The sequence below is a fragment of the Scylla paramamosain genome, chromosome 3 (assembly GCF_035594125.1).
Source record: "Scylla paramamosain isolate STU-SP2022 chromosome 3, ASM3559412v1, whole genome shotgun sequence".
NCBI classification, from domain to species: Eukaryota; Metazoa; Arthropoda; class Malacostraca; order Decapoda; family Portunidae; genus Scylla; species Scylla paramamosain.
This window is the reverse complement of record NC_087153.1, coordinates 28,900,522-28,923,021: the sequence shown is the minus strand read 5'-3', so window position 1 is coordinate 28,923,021 and position 22,500 is coordinate 28,900,522. Positions and strand designations below refer to the sequence as shown.

At 44.0% G+C, this 22,500-nt stretch overlaps 1 protein-coding gene across 2 annotated transcripts in view; it reads left to right on the top strand.

The window, feature by feature from the left end:
• The window catches only part of LOC135093333 (repulsive guidance molecule A-like), a 95,215-nt gene that overhangs the window by 55,575 nt on the left and 17,140 nt on the right, over positions 1 to 22,500 (top strand). For both annotated transcript variants that reach the window (XM_063992541.1, XM_063992531.1), the window contains exon 3: positions 1,255 to 1,724. In XM_063992541.1, coding sequence (XP_063848611.1) covers positions 1,255 to 1,724 — 470 coding nt within the window. The remainder of the gene's footprint in view (positions 1 to 1,254; positions 1,725 to 22,500) is intronic.

The window sequence follows — 22,500 nt, the reverse complement described above, 5'->3', positions numbered from 1 at the left end:
TGGTGTTCGCTTCCCCTCTCCCTTCCTCCCTCTTCATCTCTCTCTCTCTCTCTCTCTCTCTCTCTCTCTCTCTCTCTCTCTCTCTCTCTCTCTCTCTCTCTCTCTCTCTCTCTCACACACACACACACACACACACACACACACACACACACACACACACACACGGAGAGAGAGAGAGAGAGAGAGAGAGAGAGAGAGAGAGAGAGAGAGAGAGAGAGAGAGAGAGAGAGAGAGAGAGAGAAAACAGCACATCATACTCTCTCATGAAAGTGTGGCAGCGGCGGTGGTGGTAGTGGTGGTGGCAGTGGTGGTGATAGTGGATTTCATGGGTGGAGCAAGGGCAGGGACGGGACTGTGGGTGGAACGGTGGAAGGGGTGATGATGGGGAGGGTGTGGGGCGGGGTGATATGTGGAGGTGGTAGAGAGGCGTGTATTGGCAGTGGTGGTGGTGGTAATGATGTGAGGCTGAAGGGATGTTGAGTGGGGATGGAGAGAGAGAGAGAGAGAGAGAGAGAGAGAGAGAGAGAGAGAGAGAGAGAGAGAGAGAGAGAGAGAGAGAGTTTATTACTTGATTTATACACAAAAAACACACACATGAGCACTCAAGGGTCATTCGCCGGTCCTGCGAGGCGGCGATATGACCTAATGGGACGGGGCGTGTTTTGTGTTCGTATACTCCGGACTTTTTCCTCAAATGGCGCGTCCTGGATAACTAAGAGGGAGAGAAAGGCCCTTAATTGCCAGGCCCATTAATGAGGACAAAGAAGGCGTCTCGTGATGGCAGGGTTTTTTTTTTCATTATTATTATTTTTAGTCGTTATCTTCTATGGAATAATTTTAAAGGTTACATTTTCTCCCTCTGTTCCTTATATGTAAGCTGTTCCGTCTTAACAAGCCACATACTCTTCTTGCTGTCTTTAGTTGTTACTTTCTGGGGAAGAGTCTTAGTGGCGGTGCAGTATCCTCCCTCCAGGCTTTCCTCATAAAGCTTTCTCTTACAACCCTCCACGTTAAAGCCGCCTCACTGATGCCATCATTCTCTGTGAGTGTCCAATGTCCAGACTTTGAAGTGAGTCTTAAAACTTGAACTAGGTGTGACTTTTTGTTTACAAGATGCAGACAGACAGACTGGACAACAGCTGAATGTTCTCTTGGCTGTTCTTCACCTCAACATTCATTCCCTTCATAATCATTCTGTTTTTTCCTCCCTGCTCATGACCCTGCACTAATGGCCCCCGGGTGCGTGTTTTGCAGGCGTGGGCGGGAAGTGCACGGGCTTGCAGGCGTGCCTTGACCCCTACGTGCACGGGAGCGTGAAGGCAGAAGCCACGCCAGCCTTCTGCTCCCTGGCGGCGCACACGTCGGACTGCATGAAGTCTCTCTCCAGCTCCTGCCGCAGCGACATCCCCTACGAGACGCAGCGAGGCATGCTGGAGAAATACATCAAGACCTACGACTGCGCCACCATCCTTGGCAACCACCGCCCGCCGCCCACCACGCCCCAGGATGCCGCCTCTACCACTGTGGAAAAGTGCCAGTACAGGGGCACCACACCGCCCGCCCACTGCGGCCTCTTCGGCGATCCACATCTCAAGACCTTCAGCGGCGCCTACATGACGTGTGGCGTGGGTGGGGCGTGGCCTCTACTGGACACGCCTGCCCTTGCCATACAGGTCACCAACGAGCAGGTCGGACCGGACAACCACGCCACCGCCACCACCAAGGTCAGTGATGAGACTGGAGGCTGAGTGAAGTGACAGGGTTGGGGAGATGCAAGGTATACTGTGGAATGGGAACTCAGTGCGAGATTACAGTTGTATGGGGCGTGATGAGGTTGAGGGAATAAAGGGGAAGGAAGGGCAGGGAGTTGAGCGTGCGATTAAGGCTGCGGGAGATTGATGGGGAGTTATTGGAGTGATGGGATGCAAGGGAGAGCGAGAGAATAAGTGGATCAGAGCGGGAGATTACAACCGTACGTGTGTGTGTAGCAGGGGTGACGTGTTGGAGTTATAGCACGTAAAAGGGAGGAGACACGAGAGAGAAAAGGCGGGGGTGTTACTGGGATAGCGAGACGAGGCGAGGCGAGGGGCAGGACGGCCTAGCTAAGAGGCTTATCTGCTCGGGTCGTCCTTCGCAAACAATCGGATTTTCCTCATCTTGAAAATCCAATAAAAGCTCAAACACAACACACAGACAGACAAACGCCGCGGCGATCGCATGGAGGGAGAGAGGGAGTGAAGGAGTGAGGGAAGGAGGAAAGTGTGGGTAACTGCTTGTAATTGTGGGATCGTTCTCTTGTAGGTGCATCCTTGAGAGAGAGAGAGAGAGAGAGAGAGAGAGAGAGAGAGAGAGAGAGAGAGAGAGAGAGAGAGAGAGAGAGAGAGAGAGAGAGAGAGAGAGAGAACCTGTTTGTTTGCCCCTTGCTGAGTGGTGATTGGTGAAGGCGATGAGAAAGGGCTGGAATTGGCCAATCAGAGAGGCGAGTACGCTACGTACCGGATGGAGAAGGATGAGGAGGAGGAGGAGGAGGAGGAGGTGAAGAAGAATGTTAGTCAGTTAATAGCTATGCAATAAATCAGCGGACGACTGCATTATGTCTTGTCATCATAATTCAATATTAATTCATTCGACGAAACTTAAAAAAAAAAAGTGCCTTCTCAGTCACAGAAAAATGAAGAAAACAATTTTATCTTTGCACCGTAGCGTGAGAAAAAAGAGAAGATATTTATTGGACATTTATTGCTTGTATTAGTAGCCAGTTATATAAATAAATACTTGTTTATTCCTCTCTTTACATTTGTATTTTTCCTATTGTCGTATATGAAAGTGACGGGAGTTATATCTTTGATTCGCTTGTTTCATTGAATTTTATCGAAGCTTTAAACTTTATCCTTGCACTATTCATTCTTTTAATGCATTATTTTCTAGGTAACATTCCTCTAACACTGATATTCTTTCTTTTTACATTTTTCATCGCATATAGATACAAACGCTATTACAATAACTTTTATAGATCATTTCTTAAAGCTTTATCTTTTCTGTTATTTACTCATCTCATGTATCACAATATTAAAGTAACTGTACTCCACTCCCCCAACGTTAGTCTTTTTTCTTCCTTTTTCATCCGTTGTATCATAACTATTTACAGTAGTCCATTAACCTTCCATTAACCGTAACACTATTTTGCAGCATTCATTCTTTTAATCGATCCTTTTTATGTAATATTCTTTTTACATTAATATTTCCTTTTTTTCTCGTTTTCATCGCATATACATACAAGCACTATTTCAGTAACTTTTATATATTATTTCTTAAAGTTTTATTTTTATTTTTTTATTTATTCATCTCATGTAACACAATATTAAAGTAACTATACCACTCCCCCAAAGTTAGTCTTTTCTTTCTTTTCATCTTTTTTTCTTTTACATTCATATTTTTTTTCCTCATTTTAATCGCATTTATACACATTTATTTCAATAACTTTTCTTCATAATTCTTTTTAGCATCAGTTTATCCCATGTAACAGAACCGTATATCACTAACGCAGTTTTAATCTTTTCCTTTTCATCAACTATATCAGTACTATTTAAAGAAGCGTACGTCTTTCCATTAACCGTAACGCTATTTTGTCTTCACTAGTCGTAATCTCTCAGGGCCTAAATTGTCCAGCCCTGTGCACTCTTCTCCCGCTGTTTCTGAGAGCGGCCGGTAGAGGGAGCGGCCGTTTTTGTTTATTTACTTTATATTCTTACTCTATGTTGTGCCCTTGTCCAGACTTTCCAACACTTAAAAAAAAAAAAAAAAAGAGAATAATTGCACTAACCGTCACAAATGTTCGTTAATTTGTTAGTCAAGGTTATACTCCAATAGTTGGTGATTCTGTTCAATGCGTACATAGAAATTACATTTATTCTTCTTACTTGCTTATATTTTCTATCTGTCTTTTTTTTTATTAATTCTTTTACATTCTTTGACGGTATTAGTATCTATTCTTATTTTTTTTATTTTTGTGACCATTATTTTTTCCACAGTGCTTCTCCCTATCACTTTATTCTTCTCTTCTTTCTTCTTTTTAATGTTTTTGTTTGTTCATCCATTTACAGTCTTTAATAGCATTTCCATTCTTTTTTTCTGTTTTTCTTCCGCATCTTTATCTTTCCTCTGTGTTTCTCTTCCTATCACGCTATCTCTTTGTATCGTCCTTTACATTTTATTCTACCCTCTCTCTCTCTCTCTCTCTCTCTCTCTCTCTCTCTCTCTCTCTCTCTCTCTCTCTCTCTCTCTCTCTCTCTCTCTCTCTCTCTCTCTCTCTCTCGCATTCCTTAGCACTTTTTTGCTCCAGTATATCTTCCTCTCCCACCCTGTTGACCTTTGACCTGCCTAATAAAGCGAGACCGGCTATTACCTCTGTGACGCGAGGGAGGGATGGGACGGGAAGGGAGAGAAGGAAGGGACGGATGGGGAGAGAGGAAAGGGAGGGGAAGGGAGAGATGGAAGAGGGAGGGGAAGTTACATGGGAGGAGTCTTGAACTGCGAGCCTCTGTGACAGGTGATCTCCTCCTCTTCCTCCTCCCCCTCCTCCTCCTCTTCATCCTCATCCTCATCCTGTTTATTGCATTGCTTTGCTATTTATACATTCATGTTTGCCTCTACTCTTTTATCGGAGAAGTTACGTAACCTTGACGATCCATTGTAGGAGGAAGAGGAGGAGGATTAGGAGGAGAAGGAGGAGGAGGAGGAGGAGGAGGACAGGTGTGGTGGCCTCGCGAGGACAATAACGTACCTAGGTTGTGTTTGCTTTGTACACTGGCCTGGTCTCTCTCTCTCTCTCTCTCTCTCTCTCTCTCTCTCTCTCTCTCTCTCTCTCTCTCTCTCTCTCTCTCTCTCTCTCTTGTTCGTTCGTTCGTTTCCTGTCTGTACCTTCGCTCATTTTTTCTTATTGTTTTATTGCTAACTCTCCCTCCTCCTCCTCCTCCTCCTCTTCCACCACCACCACCACCACCACCACTACCACAACCACCACCACTTTCCCCTCCTTCCATCCATCCTTCACCTTCAACTATCCTTAACACGTAACCAGCCTCCCTCTCCATCTATCCCCACCTAACCAGCCTCCCTCTCCTTGGCATCTCCCACCCACCCCCACCTCCCCCCATCACCTAGCTTACCTGTTTCCACGGCGTTAATTAACACCCCCTCTCCCCCTCACGCCCCCATCGCACACCTGTATTGATTCACCTGGATTCATCACGTCTCTGCATCTATTCATCTTTCTCTCTTCTCTTTTCTTCCTTTCTTTCTCCTCCTCTTCCTCCTCCTCCTCCTCCTCCTCCTCCTCCTCCTCCTCCTCCTCCTCCTCCTCCTCCTCCTCCTCCTCCTCCTTACTTCCTTCGTGACATCCACACAATGCCTGTCTGATCTGTAATTTTTTGTTCCTTGCCTTTATTATTTTTTTCTCCTCCTCTTCCTCCCCCTTCTCCTCCTCCTGCTCCTCTTCCTCCTCCTCCTCCTCCTCCTCCTCCTCCTCCTCCTCCTCCTCCTCCTCCTCCTCCTCCTCCTCCTCCTCCTCCTCCACACAGGTAATTATTTCAGTCTTCCCTCGCGGTGTGGGAGGAGGGAAAGACAGTCTAAGCTCCCTCTCCTTCCATTCTCCCTCTCCCTCTTCCTCTCTCCTCCTCTTCCCACTCTCCCTTCCATTCCTCTGTGTCCGTCACCGCCTTTGATCTTGCCTTGCTCCTCCTGCTCCTGTTCTTGTTCTCGTTAATGTTTGTTGTCCTTCCAGCAGCAACTAGTGTCTTATTACATACCAGTTAGTAGTAGTAGTAGTAGTAGTAGTAGTAGTAGTAGTAGTAGTAGTAGTAGTAACAATAGAAGAAGAAGCAATGGAAACAGTACTAGTAACGTAATAGTTGTAGTAGTAATAGTAGTAGTAGTAGTAGTAGTAGTAGTAGTAGTAGTAGTAGCAGCAGCAGTAGTAGCAGTAGTAGTAAACGCAATAGTACCAATAATAAGTTTAATATCAATAGTGTTCATGATTTTTGGTTTTCAATATATTAGTGTCACGTTACACGTAATCATAAAGGTCATCTGGCTAGCGGCGTTGATTAGGCTTCCAGTACTGGTAGATTAGCAGAAACAGCACCAACAGCAGCAATACCAGTAGCAGTAGTTCTCGCAATAACAAAAGTAGTAGTAGTAATAGTAGTAGTTAATAGTGGTAATAGTTATAGAGACACGTGCCCACAACACTTCTCCCACTCTCCTCCATTCACCATCCCCCTCTTTCATTTTTTTCCATTCCTTTCCCCCGCCCCTTTCTCTCTCTTTCTCCCTCCGTCCCTTTCTTTCAACGAGCCATTCCCCTTACTCTCTTCAAAGCTTTCCCCCTTCTTTCCCTTCACTCCGGCACTCTCCCTCCCTCTCCCGGTAGCCTCTCTCCCACCTCTCCCGTTCCTCATCAGCAAACCAAACCCGGTCCTTGCATATTTTTCTTTTTAGGTTCGTTCCGGATATGAAACTTCGAAATTCAGGCTTTTTTTAGTATAATGAATCTCTTGGTCTGATTCTTAAGCTTCAACTTGGGGTCAGAGAAAGGCCACCTTTGTACTAAGGACGGGGGGAGGGAGAGGAGAAAAGGAGGCGCGAAAGGAGGACAGAGAAAGAAGCAAGGAGACGGAAATAGGAGGTAGGGAAGGAGAAGGAAATAGGAAGGAGGTAAGGAGAAGGAAATAGGATGGAGGGAAGGAGAGGGAAATAAGAAGGAAATAGGAGGGAAAGAAGGAGAGGGAAGAGATAAAAAGGAAGAAGCGGAAAATAAGAGGGAGGGAAGGAGAGAGAAAAGCGAAAATGGAGGAGAGGGAAACAGAAGAAGCAAGCACGGAGGAAAAGGAGAAAGAGATGAGGAGAGGAAAACGGAATAAGGATAACAAGAACGAAAGGAAGAAAAGAAGAGGGAAGAACGGAGAAGAAAAAAAAAGGAAGGAAGGAAAGGACAGAAGGCAGCTATAGACAAGAGAGGAGAAGGAAGACAAAAATAAATAACGAGAAGGGAATGAAGAACAGCTAAGTGAAAACTGAGTAAACTGATATAGAGAAGAAAGAAAGAAAAGAAGACCAAATAGGCAAAGAGAGAGAGAGAAGGACGAAGCGAAAGAAGAAGAGGGAGAATGATGAGAAAGAAGGTGGAAAGGAATGGAAGAAATGAAGTTATTGAGTAAAAAAAAATGGAAGAAAGGAGAGAGAGAGAGAGAGAGAGAGAGAGAGAGAGAGAGAGAGAGAGAGAGAGAGAGAGAGAGAGAGATAGGACGAACAAGAAAGAGAAAAGAAGAAAATAAAAAGAGAGGAAAGGGGAGGGTAACATAAAGAAAAAAAGTATAGGAAAAAAAGAGGGAAAAAATATAATGGAAGGTATGAATAAAAACCAAAGTATTAAATCTGTCCTGTGATTTGAATATATCGTGAGGGGGCCAGATTTTTTTTTTATTTCCTTTCTTTTCTGTTTCATATTTCCAGCGCGTGATGGGGAGTGGGAATTGAAAAGGAGAGCTGAGGAAAAAAATGGAGAGAGAGAGAGAGAGAGAGAGAGAGAGAGAGAGAGAGAGAGAGAGAGAGAGAGAGAGAGAGAGAGAGAGACCATCGCCATGATAAACGTATAGAATTAAAAAAAAAGAAAAAAAGAAATGGAAAGGAAAGATGGGATGAAAGAAGGACCCGTATTTTAAACTCTTTTTTTGTCTCAGCACGACTATTTCCAAAGGCCACAAAGTTGATTAGCCGGTTTCTCAAGAGTGTTTTCTTATAATAACATAGAAATCTTGTTAATCTGTCACTAGAACAATAAAAACACCTTTAAAAGCACGTGTCGCTTCAACTAGAGCCTTATGAAAATAGTGGAGATGCGGCGCAGAAGTGTTTCAGAATTTGGTCCAAAATCAGAGAGAGAAGACTGGATAGAATAGCAGCAGTGATTGGTGAAGAAGGGATGGAGGTGGAATAAAGAAAAAGAGTGATGGTGAAAGGCTCAGAGGAAAAAAATAAAGAGAAAGGAAGAAAGAGAGAGAGAAGGAAAGGGGAGAGCATTGTTTACTTTTAAAATTCTTCTGCTCTCTCTCTCTCTCTCTCTCTCTCTCTCTCTCTCTCTCTCTCTCTCTCTCTCTCTCTCTCTCTCTCTCTCTCTCTATCTATCTATTTATCTATCTATCTATCTATCTATCTATCTATCTATTTATCTATCTATCTATTTATCTTTCGTCATTTATCTATCTCTCGCTTGCATATTCACTTATTCTTTGTAATTTACCCTTCCTACATCTCCCTGCCTCCCCCCACTTTCTCTCTCTCTCTCTCTCTCTCTCTCTCTCTCTCTCTCTCTCTCTCTCTCTCTCTCTCTCTCTCTCTCTCTCTCTCTCTCTCTCTCTCTCTCTCTCTCTCAGCTGTGTATGGCAATCTTATCATGAGGTCCTAACACTCGTATCACTGCTGGAGGAATGATCCCCCCCCCAAGTCTCGCCCCTCGCAGCACCTCCCAGTCCCCCCACCGAGCTGTGATGATAGAGGGAACGTCACCCTTGCCTCGGGTCCCACCACCACCACCACTGCCATTTACGTAACCGTGGTGATACAGGCCACTGCTTAACTCACTTGCTTTTTTTATCCCTCAAGTGATAGCTGATATCGCCACGACTCATTGCTTTCTCCCTGTGTTAGGGTTATTTGTGTGGGGGGTTTTCCTACTCTTGCTTCTTTCTTTCGTCTCTTTTTTCCTTCTTCTACTGATGTTGTTTCTCGTTCTTCTTTTTGTTCGTCTCTTTTTTTTTCTTCTTCTTCTTCTTTTGTCTCTTTGTGTGTGTGTGTGTGTGTGTGTGTGTGTGTGTGTGTGTGTGTGTGTGTGTGTGTGTGTGTGTGAGATGGGGTGCGTATTTTTTTTTCTTTATCTTTCTATGTAGTGGTTTGTTTGTTTCATGTTGTTGCTGTTGTTATTGTTATTGGTTGTGTGGTGGCGGTGGTGGTGGTGGTGGTAGTGTGTGTGTGTGTGTGTGTGTGTGTGTGTGTGTGTGTGTGTGTGTGTGTGTGTGTGTGTGTGTTTATTTGTTTAACTTTATTGTTGTTGTAGTGATTCATTTTTATCCAGTAGATTATTCCTTCTTCTTCTTCTTCTTCTTCGTCTTCTTCTTCTTCTCCTTCTTCTTTTTTTTTTCGTTTCTTTGTGCCTCATTCTCGTTTATCTAATTTTTCTTACCCTTCTACTATTGTCCATGTTTTCGTCGTTCTTCGGTGTCACTTCCCTCCTCTTCCTCCTCCTCTTCCTCCTTCTCAAACTCCTCAAACTCCTGAAACTCCTCCACCTTGAACTCCGTCTCCACTCCTTCGTCTTCCATCGCAGCATTAATTCTTCCTGTCTTGAATCCGTGTTCCTCTTCTCACCCAAGCCTTCACCACCACCAACAGTGCGCATTATTCCTAAAGTAAGCTAAAAAAAAGATCCGCATTCACACTTTTTGTAACACCCAATTCACACTTGACACTTTCCTTCACCCCAACATTTTCATTATTCTCCATCGTTATTAGATTTCCTCCCATTTTTCTTCATCTTTTTCTGGATTTTCATATACTGTGTGAGACAGAGAGGGAGAGAGGGGAAGACAGTGTTAGGTGAGGCTTGCATACCTGTCCCTTTCCTCTCCTCCTCTCACCTCTCACCCCTTCCCTACTCACCTGGGCAGGACGTAACGCGCACCTGCTAATTACTGGAGACAGGTATTGCTCCTCCTCCCTCTCCCTGCCTGCCTCTCCATTGCTCTCTTGCTCTCCCTCGCTCCCCTCCTCCTCTATAACCTTCCTCCTTCCCACCTGTTGCCTCTGACTCGCTCATACCTTCATTTCTCTCCCTCCCCCTGCTCGTTCCTCTTTATGTAGCTGCTGGGTCGCTGGTGGAGGTATATACAGTACAGTACTCTCTCTCTCTCTCTCTCTCTCTCTCTCTCTCTCTCTCTCTCTCTCTCTCTCTCTCTCTCTCTCTCTCTCTCTCTCTCTCTCTCTCTCTCTCTCTGTGTGTGTGTGTGTGTGTGTGTGTGTGTGTGTGTGTGTGTGTGCAATCATGTGTATGTATCAGTGTATCTGCGTCATTGTCTTTATCAGCATTGACGTGCGTCTCTCTCTCTCTCTCTCTCTCTCTCTCTCTCTCTCTCTCTCTCTCTCTCTCTCTCTCTCTCTCTCTCTCTCTCTCTCTCTCTCTCTCTCTCTCTCTCTCTCTCTCTCTCTCTCTCACACACACACACACACACACACACACACACACACACACACACACTTCCCCGTAATGGAAAACAAATAAGACCCATTAGGAAAGGGAAGAGCGAAGATCAGCAATTAATCCCTAGACTAATGAATGGCCTTTCCCCTCCCCTCCCCTCTCCCCTCACCCCTTCCCTTCCCCTTCCTCTCCCCTTCTCTTCCCCTTCCTCTCCTCTCAACCCTCCCTCGCTGAGTTACGACGCCCCCAGGTATAGGTAGCGAGTATACCCGCCTTCTTTACTCTGCCTTCTTCTCACCTTCCCCTCTCATCTCTTCTCCTCTGTGGCATGTTTGCAGGGCCCTAATTTCGTTTTCTGTGTGTGTGTGTGTGTGTGTGTGTGTGTGTGTGTGTGTGTGTGTGTGTGTGTTCTTCTTCCCCTTTTCCTTCACCCTCTATATCTCGTGAATCTTATGGCGTGGTTTGTTGATTAAGAGTGTTTGCAGTGTATTGAAATGGATTACTTCCGTTGTGTGTTGTGTTTTTATGCATAGTAATTTGTTTTTGTTGCGTGTGGGTGTGTGTGCTTAGGAGGGAGTGTGTGTGTGTGTGTGTGTGTGTGTGTGTGTGTGTGTGTGTGTGTGTGTGTGTGTGTGTGTGTTTGTACACCTATCTAGCGCTTTAGTGCTTTTCCTTAGTCCAGTCTTCCCTCGTGTGTGTGTGTGTGTGTGTGTGTGTGTGTATGATGATGGTCAGTCATAATAATAATAATAATAAACGGTTTATTATTTAGGCAGTTGACAAACTGAAAATGTACATAGGGGATGGGGAAAAACTTAACATTAATCCTAACGGTAAGACTAATCTAGGAGGGAAATACTATTGATTGATGGCTCGCACCATGGTGGGAATCGCACTGAGTCTGTACCGGTCCGTGCGCGGCGCCTTCAGGGGCGTTATTTTGTTGTGGTGTCTGGTGGCACGGACAGGGCGAGGCGCGTCGGGCGGCAGCATGTCTCTGAGACGCGGATGATGCAGTAGTCCCTTCCCAAACTTCTCCAGAGCCTCTCGGTGCCTGGTGGATATTCTGGACAGACTCAGGGTGGTCAGGGCTTCTTCATAGGTGGTGTATGCAGGGCCAAGGATGACCCTGCACGCCCTTTTCTGCACACTCTCTAGCTGTAGCTGTTGAGTGTGTGTGAGGGAGGAGGACCACGCTGGGGAGGCGTACATGAGTTTGGGGAGGATGAAGGTGAGGTACACCCCCTTAACTCATCTGTCGGCGTCCCCAGCGACCTGAGTCTGCGCAGCATGTACAGCCTGTAGGTAGCTGATCTCACGGTGCTGGCGACATGCTGCTTCCAGGTCAGCTGGTCGTCCACCGTGACTCCGAGAAGCTTGGCACATTGGACCACCTGGAGGGGGTGAGGGCCCACTGTGAGCCGGGGAGGGGGCACTGGTACAGAGGAGGTACAGAAATGCATCACCACAGTTTTGCTGTGGTTGATGGTCATCCTGCTCTCCTCTGTCCACGTCTGCAGTCGCTCCAGAATTGCTTGCAGTGGCGAGTAGTCCGGGTTCTTGTTGGAAACTGGGACGCCCACGGTGCAGTCGTCCACATACTTCCAGCGATGGGGGGTGTCATCATGTATGTGTGTGTGTGTGTGTGTGTGTGTGTTTGTGTGTGGCGCTTGGCCGACTTGTTAACCTCTATCCTCGTTCTGAGAGCAGTGCATCTTGTGGGTCACTCCATTCGCCTCATTATCATCATTACCTGGATGGGCAACACGGGGGAATGGGAAGGCTCAGCTGCACTAGCTAGGATGTGAACCCGGGTCCATAAGTCAGCAGGCAAGGACGGTAACCTCTTAACCGCAAATATGAACGTATGAGTGAATGCAAATGGAGTAGAGAAACGTGTGGGCTGGTGAGGTGATGTTGGATGATAAAGATAATGATCATGACAGGTGGTAGTAGGAATGTGCACAAGGTGTATTTAGGGAGTAGTCGAGTAGAGAGCAGATGGACGAATAAAGTAATGGAATGGTAGCTTTAAGACGGTAGAAGACAAGGTAGACAGCAGTAGATGGAGAGATATGAAGTAAAAGATAGAAAAATAAGGTCCACTGAAGTAAGCTCGATGAGATAATAGTAAACTTAGATCAAACGCGAAAACAAGATTAGGAAAACAAATATTGAATAGACAGAGAAAGATGGAAAGATGAAGGGTTGCATGGAACAGACAAGGAAAGAAAAGTGCTTTGTCTGCAGTGAAATCATAAAGGCTGCTGCTGTTACTACCGACGACGGCGATGATGATGAATGAACGAAAGAGTGAGGTGAAGAACGAAGATAGTAAATTCCATAGTGTCACTAACAGACATATCACCTGGTGTAGTGTAGTCGCCTGGCACTGCATACCTGGCCATACAGGGAGGCAGCACAGGTGATCAGGAGGAGCAGGAGAAAGAGGAGGAGGAGGTGTGCGAGGGCGTCTCCTTCCTTACTGGTCTGTCAGCTAAGTGTGTGTGAGTTTTGTTACATTACTCTGACATTTGTACTCTCTTGTTTGGTGATTGGCGAGACATATATCATCTCTCTCTCTCTCTCTCTCTCTCTCTCTCTCTCTCTCTCTCTCTCTCTCTCTCTCTCTCTCTCTCTCTCTCTCTCTCTCTCTCTCTCTCTCTCTCTCTCTCGCTTCATCTATCTGTCTGCCTGCCTGTCTGCGTATCTATTTGTCGGAACGTCCCTCAAAGCTCGAGAACCGACCATGGATGGCGCTTTGATGTCTTAATTTGACTCAGAGAGAGAGAGAGATCCATTCATAAACCCACACAGGAGGTAGTTGTAGCAGTAGTAGTAGCAGTAGTAGGGCAAGAGCAGCGACACAAACTGAATAACGATGCATCCCTCGTGAGACTAATACGGCGCTGAGAGGAGACTGGATGACTGACTGACTGACTGACTGGCTAACTGGCTAACTGGCTGACTCCCTCTCTGCCTTTCTCCCTCCCTCCCTCCCTCCCTCCCTCCCTCCCCCCCCCGAGTCGCCACTCCGCCACTCCGCTGCCACTGATAACAAACACTTCCCCCTGGAGGGCCGCCATTCGCCCCCGCCCCCAGAGACTCCCACAAGGGCCTCACACCGTGTTGTTGTTGTGTTCCCTTCCTGCATAAGTCTTAAGAAAGATAGACAGGACAACTAGGCATGCAGGCTGGCTCTCTCTCTCTCTCTCTCTCTCTCTCTCTCTCTCTCTCTCTCTCTCTCTCTCTCTCTCTCTCTCTCTCTCTCTCTCTCTCTCTCTCTCTCTCTCTCTCTCTTTCTGCGTTTTGTTCTTGTCGTTTTCAAATGTATTTTTTTCTCTCTTGGACTTAACTATTTCATATTTTCTTGCTTTCTCTCTCTCTCTCTCTCTCTCTCTCTCTCTCTCTCTCTCTCTCTCTCTCTCTCTCTCTCTCTGGCAAACGCTTTGATGCACCAAATACGGTCCTCGAGCTTAGACAGAGAGAGAGAGAGAGAGAGAGAGAGAGAGAAATAGACTTGACAAATAAGGAACACACGATTGAAAAAAAAATATATATAAGTAATGAGAAATACAACATGTATGGAGCAGCAACAAAAGGAGGAGAACGAGAAAGAGAAGAAGAAGAAAAGGAAGAATCGTAAAAGGGAGTGACTGGGAAAGAGAGAGAGAGAGATGGGGAAGCGAAGCCTAAGATAAGCATAAAAGAGCCGCTGATAAGGCGTCCAGGTGTGTCACTGATAAGCACCTCCGCGTGATAATACCTCCGCGCACCTTAGATAGTGAGGCAGGTAAGAGAGAGAGAGAGAGAGAGAGAGAGAGAGAGAGAGAGAGAGAGAGAGAGAGAGAGAGAGGAAGAAAGAGATGGACGAGTAAACTTGTAACTTTAAATCACGATTCCATCTCCGTTAAGTGATCTGCCGAGAGAGAGAGAGAGAGAGAGAGAGAGAGAGAGAGAGAGAGAGAGAGAGAGAGAGAGAGAGAGAGAGAGAGAGAAATGGGGGGAGGGGATAAGAAATCGTGAAATTGTTGAGTCCAAGAAGAAGAAAAAACGAACATGCTATTGAAAACGTTAACAACGCAACACGCAGAGAGAGAGAGAGAGAGAGAGAGAGAGAGAGAGAGAGAGAGAGAGAGAGAGAGAGAGAGAGAGAGGAGGAACTACAAAAGAGATATAAGAAGAGAAATTAATTAAGGAAGAAGTGTCAACAGAGAAAATGACTAAAAGCATGAAGACTGGAGTAAGTGGAAGAGTGGATGATAATAAAGAAGAGAAAATAATAGAGAAGAAAAGAACGAGGAAACGAGAGGACGAGAACGAGAAAGATAAATTAGAAGAAAACGGAGACGGAAGAAAAAAGTTAAGGACAGAGAGAGAGAGAGAGAGAGAGAGAGAAAGAGAGAGGCTCATGTCCTCATCAGATGGAGAGCAGTGACGCTGAAGCCAAATAGAGGAGCAAAACAAAGGAGAGGAGAGAATGTAGCAATAATACCCGAGTACACACACACACACACACACACACACACACGGCAAGGGACAACCCACAACATCCATTAAACAACCCACCATTAATAGCCAAGCGAACCAGTCAGCAGAGAGAGAGAGAGAGAGAGAGAGAGAGAGAGAGGCGCATTGGTCAGTCGGTAGGTATTACACGTTCAATAAACAGAGATTTGTGGCGACGGGTTATATCCTTTGATCGAGGGTTACCGCTGCTCTAATTTGACTTACTAATTATAGGCGTCGCTTATTATCATCATTATTATCAGCATCAATATTGAGGGGATTTGTATTTGTATTGTGTGTGTGTGTTTTTTTTTTTTTTCTCTCTCTCTCTCTCTCTCTCCTCTATCTTTCGTCTGGCAGCTGTGTGGTTGTAATGATGGTGATTGGAGAGGCTGTCGTACTTACTTGTAGTGGTGATGGTACTGTAGACATGATTACCTTATCTGACAGGTGAGTCAAGTTATGAGAGAGAGAGAGAGAGAGAGAGAGAGAGAGAGAGAGAGAGAGAGAGAGAGAGAGAGAGAGAGAGAGAGAGAGAGAGGTTGTTTTCTTCTGCTTTCTTGCTTCAATCTGCTCTGCTGTTTCCCTTTTCCACCTCGTCGATGAGTACTTAATAAGTCGTAACAAGTCTTCTGCAGATAATGAGTATAGCTTTCCACTTGTTACCTGCGCGGGGCTTAATTAATGAGAAGTGGAGAGCAAGAACTGATGACCAATTTCTCGAAGGAAACTACGCTCTTTTTTCTGTTTCCTCGACTATTAACTTTCATTCCAGTTAATAGTGTTCATTATGATTGTCTCTATTTTCTTCACATATCACTGCAATCACTACTCAGTTTGAAATGTGATCTGTTCTGTGTCAGTAGTTGTCGTGTTTGGTAAGTACATCATTCGCACATCAAGAAATACCGAGTTCTGGTTTGATAGGATTAGAACTAAGGACGAAATAGGAAAGAAACTGACGACCAAATAGTGTGGTAGACGAATGGAATAGATCCGGATCGTAGTGCCGAGTCATTGGAGAGCTTTAAAACGAGAAGAATTTATGGATGAGTTTGATAGATATATAGGCACGTCTTATACAGGGACTGCTATATGTGTGTGCCTGAATGCTTCTTGCAGCTTCCTATGTTTTCTTGTGTTCTAATTTTCGTAACGTTTATTGTTATGCATCTGTCATGTGGTGCCTCTCATAACACAGTCTCGCCAGTTCCTCCTCCTGGTTTTTCTCCGTCACTGTGTCTTGACTCAGTCCAAAGCTGCCACATGCATGCAACACCGCTACTTGTGCTGGTGGTGAATCTACAATCTTACGTCATATTCTCTCTCTCTCTCTCTCTCTCTCTCTCTCTCTCTCTCTCTCTCTCTCTCTCTCTCTCTCTCTCTCTCTCTCTCTCTGCTTTGTTGAAACATGAACAAGGTGAGATGTTCTCCTCCTCCTCCTCTTCTTGAAATGATCGTCAGGTTTAGCTTGTCCTGTTTTCCCTTCCCTCCTCCAAGTCAATATTTTCCCCCCTTGCCTTAATTTCCCCGCGCGAGCCATTACTTATGCGGCAAACCACCCATTATCTCTATTGCTCTCTCTCTCTCTCTCTCTCTCTCTCTCTCTCTCTCTCTCTCTCTCTCTCTCTCTCTCTCTCTCTCTCTCTGTGTCCGTTCTCATTATATCTTTTTTGTACTACATCAAATTCATTAATTTCTCTGTAAACATAATTATAATTTTGTGCCTCATAATCCTGGCCTTTGTAGATTGCGGGGACACACACACACACACACACACACACACACACACAGAGAGAGAGAGAGAGAGAGAGAGAGAGAGAGAGAGAGAGAGAGAGAGAGAGAGAGAGCAGGACGGATAGCAAGAAAGGGAAAATAATTATATTGAAGAGAAAAGTGGAAGAAATAAGAATTGTGAAAAGAAAATTGTTCAGAGAGAGAGAGAGAGAGAGAGAGAGAGAGAGAGAGAGAGAGAGAGAGAGAGAGAGAGACAGAAGAGAGAGAGAGAGAGAGAGAGAGAGAGAGAGAGAGAGAGAGAGAGAGAGAGAGAGAGAGAGAGAGAGAGAGAGAGAGAGAGACCACACCACACCCCACCACGAATAACCAGCAGAGGAAAAAATAAGAATAATAAAGTAAAGAGATCAAAGAATGCACCGAAATTTGCTCCGACTCCAGGGAATGTTGGTTTAAGTTGAGGTTATTGGGCCTTGAGGGAGACGTGTGGTAGTGGAGGGGGTGCTGCCTGGGGGAGAAGGAGGGGGAAGGGGCAGGGAGTGTTGAAGGGGAAAGAGGAGAGAGAGGGAGAGATACGAGACACGGGAAGCCTTGCAGGGGATGTAGCGTTCATAGGAGCAAGGGTTCAGGGTGTTTAAAGTCAAGAGTCCTCAGTAGTAAGTTAACGCAAGGCTGGAGTCGAAGTTGAAGTCAAGGTCAGCAGCTCACGTCCGGACACCGATGACGTCAGAGGGAAGGGCGGGCATGGATTCAAACAAACGATGGTGGTGGTGGTTATGGTGGTGGCGGTGGTGGTATTGAAGGGGAAAATAATAGGAAGTGCGGTTAAATAGACTAAAAGAAATGGCATCGTAAGAAAAATAAATTTAGTGGGATTAAATTAGTAAAGTAGGACAATGAGGGAAGAAATAGTAGTGGATTGAGTCAAAGAGGAATTTTAAAGAAAAATGGTGTAATAGAACTGGCAAAATATATAAACGTAGTTAAGTAGATTGTAAAGAAATACTTTGGCTTCGTAAGGAAAAGAAATGAAGTGTGGCTATATTAATAGAAAAAAAAAGAAATATGCTTGTAAGGAAAAAAAATATAGTAGGCAGTTAAATTTAAATAAAATAGATCAGTGAGGAAAAAATGAAAAAAAAAATAATGGACTAAATTAATAGTTGGAAAGGAATTCCAAAAGAATCGTGTAATAGAAGCAATAAAATATAAAAAGATGGTAAAATAATATACACTGAAGGAAGCTCGATGAAATAATAGTAAATTCAGATAAAATACGAAAACAGAATTAGAAAAAAAAAATGCTGAATAGGAGGTGGATAAAGCAGTAAGTTGAAGATCGTAAAAAAAAATAACTGGGAATAGTAAAATATTAGAAAATAGTAAAATATAAACAGATACAGAAACAGTATAGCAAAGTAACAGTATAGTAACAAAGTGTTGAAAAAAAAAAGAAGGACGAGGACGAGGAAGTGAATAAAACATAACTTAAAAAAATGGAGTACAAAATATTTACTCGCTCAGTCATTTTTCACGCACCGTAAAAGGGTTTAGTTTGAAAGAAGAGAGAGAGAGAGAGAGAGAGAGAGAGAGAGAGAGAGAGAGAGAGAGAGAGAGAGAGAGAGAGAGAGAGAGAGAGAGAGAGAGAGAGAGACCGTCTTTTGATCAACACCGCAGGTACACGAGAGAGGAGTCCCAGGTGAATCGAGTGTACAAATCCCTCGGCTTGTTGTTTGCTTTATTTTTCGTATCCATGTTTACTGACTAAGGGAAATCTGTCTGGCTCTGTGTGAACTCCGTGGTTTTCTCTTTGGTGCCTCTTCATGGATCATCATCATCATCATCATCATCATCATCATCATCATCATCATCATCATCATCATCATCACTACCACCATCATCACCATCACTGCCATCATTATCATCGTCATCACCATCATCAACGTCACCAACATCACCATCATCTGAACCCTTTCTCAATTTGTCAATGTCTCCCAGTCATTATCATCATCATCATCATCATCATCATCATCATCATCATCATCATTATTATCATCATCACTACCACCACCACCACCATCATCTGAACTCTACCAAAGGTTGTCACAACTTATAAATTTACCTATTTTTCGTACTAGTTTCTTAAATACGCAGTTCTGTAGCTTAGCAATGGTGAAATAAAGGTCGTATTTTTTTTTTCCTTATGTCTCTCTTAACAATTCATTACAGTGACCTCAGTATCAAAAAAAAAAAAAAAAAAAGAAAGAAAGAAAAACGACCATAGCAGTAAAATGGTCAGTAATAACAGTCATTTCACGAAGTCAAGTTAATTTTATGTCTATCAGCCGTGTAGAAATTAATATATGGACTAATGAACTGCTTTATATTACGAGGAATTCCGTAAAGATCAAGAAAAACAAGGGGGATGTAATAGCTGCAGGTTGTTCACAGATATTGGCGCTTTTCTTTTTTTTATTGTTATTATTATTGTCTGAAATATTTTACGGGATATGACTTTAATTCTTTCACGAGTTGTGTGTTGTTTGTAGTCTTGATGTTTTCATTTAATTTCCGCTCTATTTGTTGCTTTTATTTTATGTATATATTTTTGTATATTTTTCCTACACGTATTATTCCTTGTTTCTCTTTTCTTTCATCCATGTTCCTTTCTGTTATAGCTTTTGTCCACTCGTTTTTTTTTCTCATTATTGTTTTTATAAGTGCTACGTTCCTTTGATTTTTATTTATCATTAATTCCTCAATATTTTTGCAATGTTCGATTCTAATTCTTGTTTATATGAAGGGATGCGGTCGTCATTTGTTTGTAACAGGTATCATAAGCACATTATATACGATCGTGGCATCTGTAAATATTTATTCATCTGTGATTATCTATATTTTCTGTTGTTTAACTGCCATTTGTTTACGCGAGGAGTTCAAACCGATCGTCTTTTGTTTATAATAGATGACATAAAACACACAACACTATCAAGGCGTTTATAGGTATTCAGTCATCTGTTATTATCTATTTCTTGTGGTACTCGATCGTCATTTGTTTATGATAGCGACAAAAAAATCCATTACAGTTATTTCGTTTAAAATTATTGTTTCATCCATGCTTAATACTGTAGTATCCAATTATTATTTACTGACACGAGGAAGCATGACCATTTTTGTATAATAGATGGCACAAAACACGTTATATGGTCATGGCATTTATAGATATTCATTCATTTATGATTTTTAATGTGTGTGTGCGTTCATTTATGTACATACACAAGGGTGTTTTATCGTCATTTGTTTATAATAGATAACACAAAACACAGGAACTACCCCGACATTTATACATATTATCCCTCATCTTTCCTGTAGAAGTTTCCATTTATCCACATACACTCAAAGCGACGCTAATTAGGTAAATAACAACATCTTTCTTCTTTTTTTCATCATTATGGAGAGGAAATGAGATGAGCGGAAGAGTAAACGAACCATTCTTTTCGCTATTTATTATTTTTCCCTCCCTCGTTTATTCAAATTGCGGACGGTTCAGAATGATAAATATTGCTCATTTCAATTCATAAATTCCTCTTCTGTTCACACCACTTGAAACGGAGAGAGAGAGAGAGAGAGAGAGAGAGAGAGAGAGAGAGAGAGAGAGAGAGAGAGAGAGAGAGAGAGAGAGAGAGAGAGAGAGAGATGCAGACACAACAAAAACTGAAGTACTTGAGAGAGAGAGAGAGAGAGAGAGAGAGAGAGAGAGAGAGAGAGAGAGAAAGAGAGAGCGAGAGAGAGAGAGACGGCACATACGCACACATTTCATACTTATTTGCCGCGTCGTATCGTTCACCGTGAAAAAGTTGCACCATTAGTGTGTCTCATTACGATTTCATTATTTCTTTCCTGCCTCTCTTTTTTTTTCTTATCTCTGAGTAATACACTGATCATCACTTTTATGTCGGTGCATCCATCCATTTCCGTGCGGGCGCTCCTGAATACTGCCGCTGCTGGAACCAATGCTATTATGCTGTCTGCTTTTCCTTAATTACCATCACTCCTCACTCCTCACTCCTCCTCCTCCTCCTCCTCCTCCTCCTCCTCCTCCTCCTCGTTCATGCATTTTATTCGCTAATCCAACCAATATCGCTTTTGTTTATCTCTCATTGTTAATTTGTTATAGTTGTGGTTCTTTTCTTTAGCAGTTTTGTATTTCGTCCTTGTTTTTTTTTTTATGTTAGAGGTTTATTTTCTTATTACCTCCATTTCTGCGTCTGTCTGTAGGTCCACCAGTCCCCTTTTCTGTCTATTTGTGTATCATTCTCTCTCTCTCTCTCTCTCTCTCTCTCTCTCTCTCTCTCTCTCTCTCTCTCTCTCTCTCTCTCTCTCTCTCTCTCTCTCTCTCCGTTCAAAACTTAGTGCAACATATTTTCTTTCTGTGTTTATTTCTTAATAATCTCTCTCTCTCTCTCTCTCTCTCTCTCTCTCTCTCTCTCTCTCTCTCTCTCTCTCTCTCTCTCTCTCTCTCTCTCTCTCTCTCTCTCTCTCTCTCTCTCCTCCCTCTCCTTCCTCCCTCCGCACACAAGTACTCTCGTCTCCCCGCGGTGGGTGTGTGGTGCCAGTATTTTCGCAATGTTGCCAGTAGTAATGTTGTGCCTCCCGCAGCGATAAGACCCAGCAGGCGGGTGGGTGCGCGCAGGGACTGTTTACTCTGCTGACCGACGGCCGCGGCTTGTTTCTGCAGCGGCAATAACGCGCGGCGGAGGAGAGAGAGAGAGAGAGAGAGAGAGAGAGAGAGAGAGAGAGAGAGAGAGAGAGAGAGAGAGAGAGAGAGAGAGAGAGAATCAGAATTAAAGAAAGTAAAAGGTAATATAAGAATAGAGAAAATTGCTTAGAGAGAGAGAGAGAGAGAGAGAGAGAGAGAGAGAGAGAGAGATGGATAAGTGTGAGTGTGGGAGGGAGGAAATTAGAAGTAAAGAGAGAAACAGGTAAAAAATATGAAGAGTGAAGAGAAAATTGCTCAGAGAGAGAGAGAGAGAGAGAGAGAGAGAGAGAGAGAGAGAGAGAGAGAGAGAGAGAGAGAGAGAGATAGTCGCCATAGTCGAAAGTGGCTTATCACTAACTCTTTGAAGACTAATAACCGAATGACTCTTGTTACTTCATTTGAGTAACTCTGGATCATTTTACTGAACAAGGGAAAAAAGAAAAAGAGTGATTGCAGTATTTCAACCACTCAGCCATTCATTCCTCTTGCTGTCAGCCACTGGTGTCTCTCATCCTCTTACGTTTCACCCGACCATATTATTAAGCTTGCAGCCACATCGGTCAAAGGTCAAGCGTTAGGACGTTATAGAAATCAGTCAACAGAATAGCAGGCAGTCTCGTGAGGGCCAAAATATCCCCTGCTGCTGATCGTCCTTCCTTTGTGTTCCTTAGTGGTGCCTCAGCGGCTTCGTTAATAAGAAGAGGTCTCGATCAAGGAGGTGTAAACAAAGACTCCTAATCTTTAAACGCTTTGCTCTTTCTCATTAGGACACATTTCAAAAGTTCACGTAGATAGTTATTAGTGTTCTCATGGGTGTTCTTTTCAACTGGCGATGCAGAGGCCTTGTTAAACTGTCGCTAGAATCAGGAAAGTGATCTCGAAAACCCCTCCATTAGCTTCCACTGCAGCCTGTTAAGAGAAGCTGTGGTAAGGCGCCGAAACGTTTGATAATACGGTTCAAGGGGTGTATGTTTGGAGTGTTGTGAGTGTATTGTGTTAGGCCACAACGCCCACACTTTGGAGCTGCTCTCTCTCTCTCTCTCTCTCTCTCTCTCTCTCTCTCTCTCTCTCTCTCTCTCTCTCTCTCTCTCTCTCTCTCTCTCTCTCTCTCTCTCTCTTAGATGCATGAGGACAGACACAATTAGACTCTGCCAAGTAATTATTTACCCGCGAGTTCATCAGTGTGAAAGAGAGAGAGAGAGAGAGGGGGGGGGGGGGCAGGCAGGCAAGTTAAGAAGCAGACGGA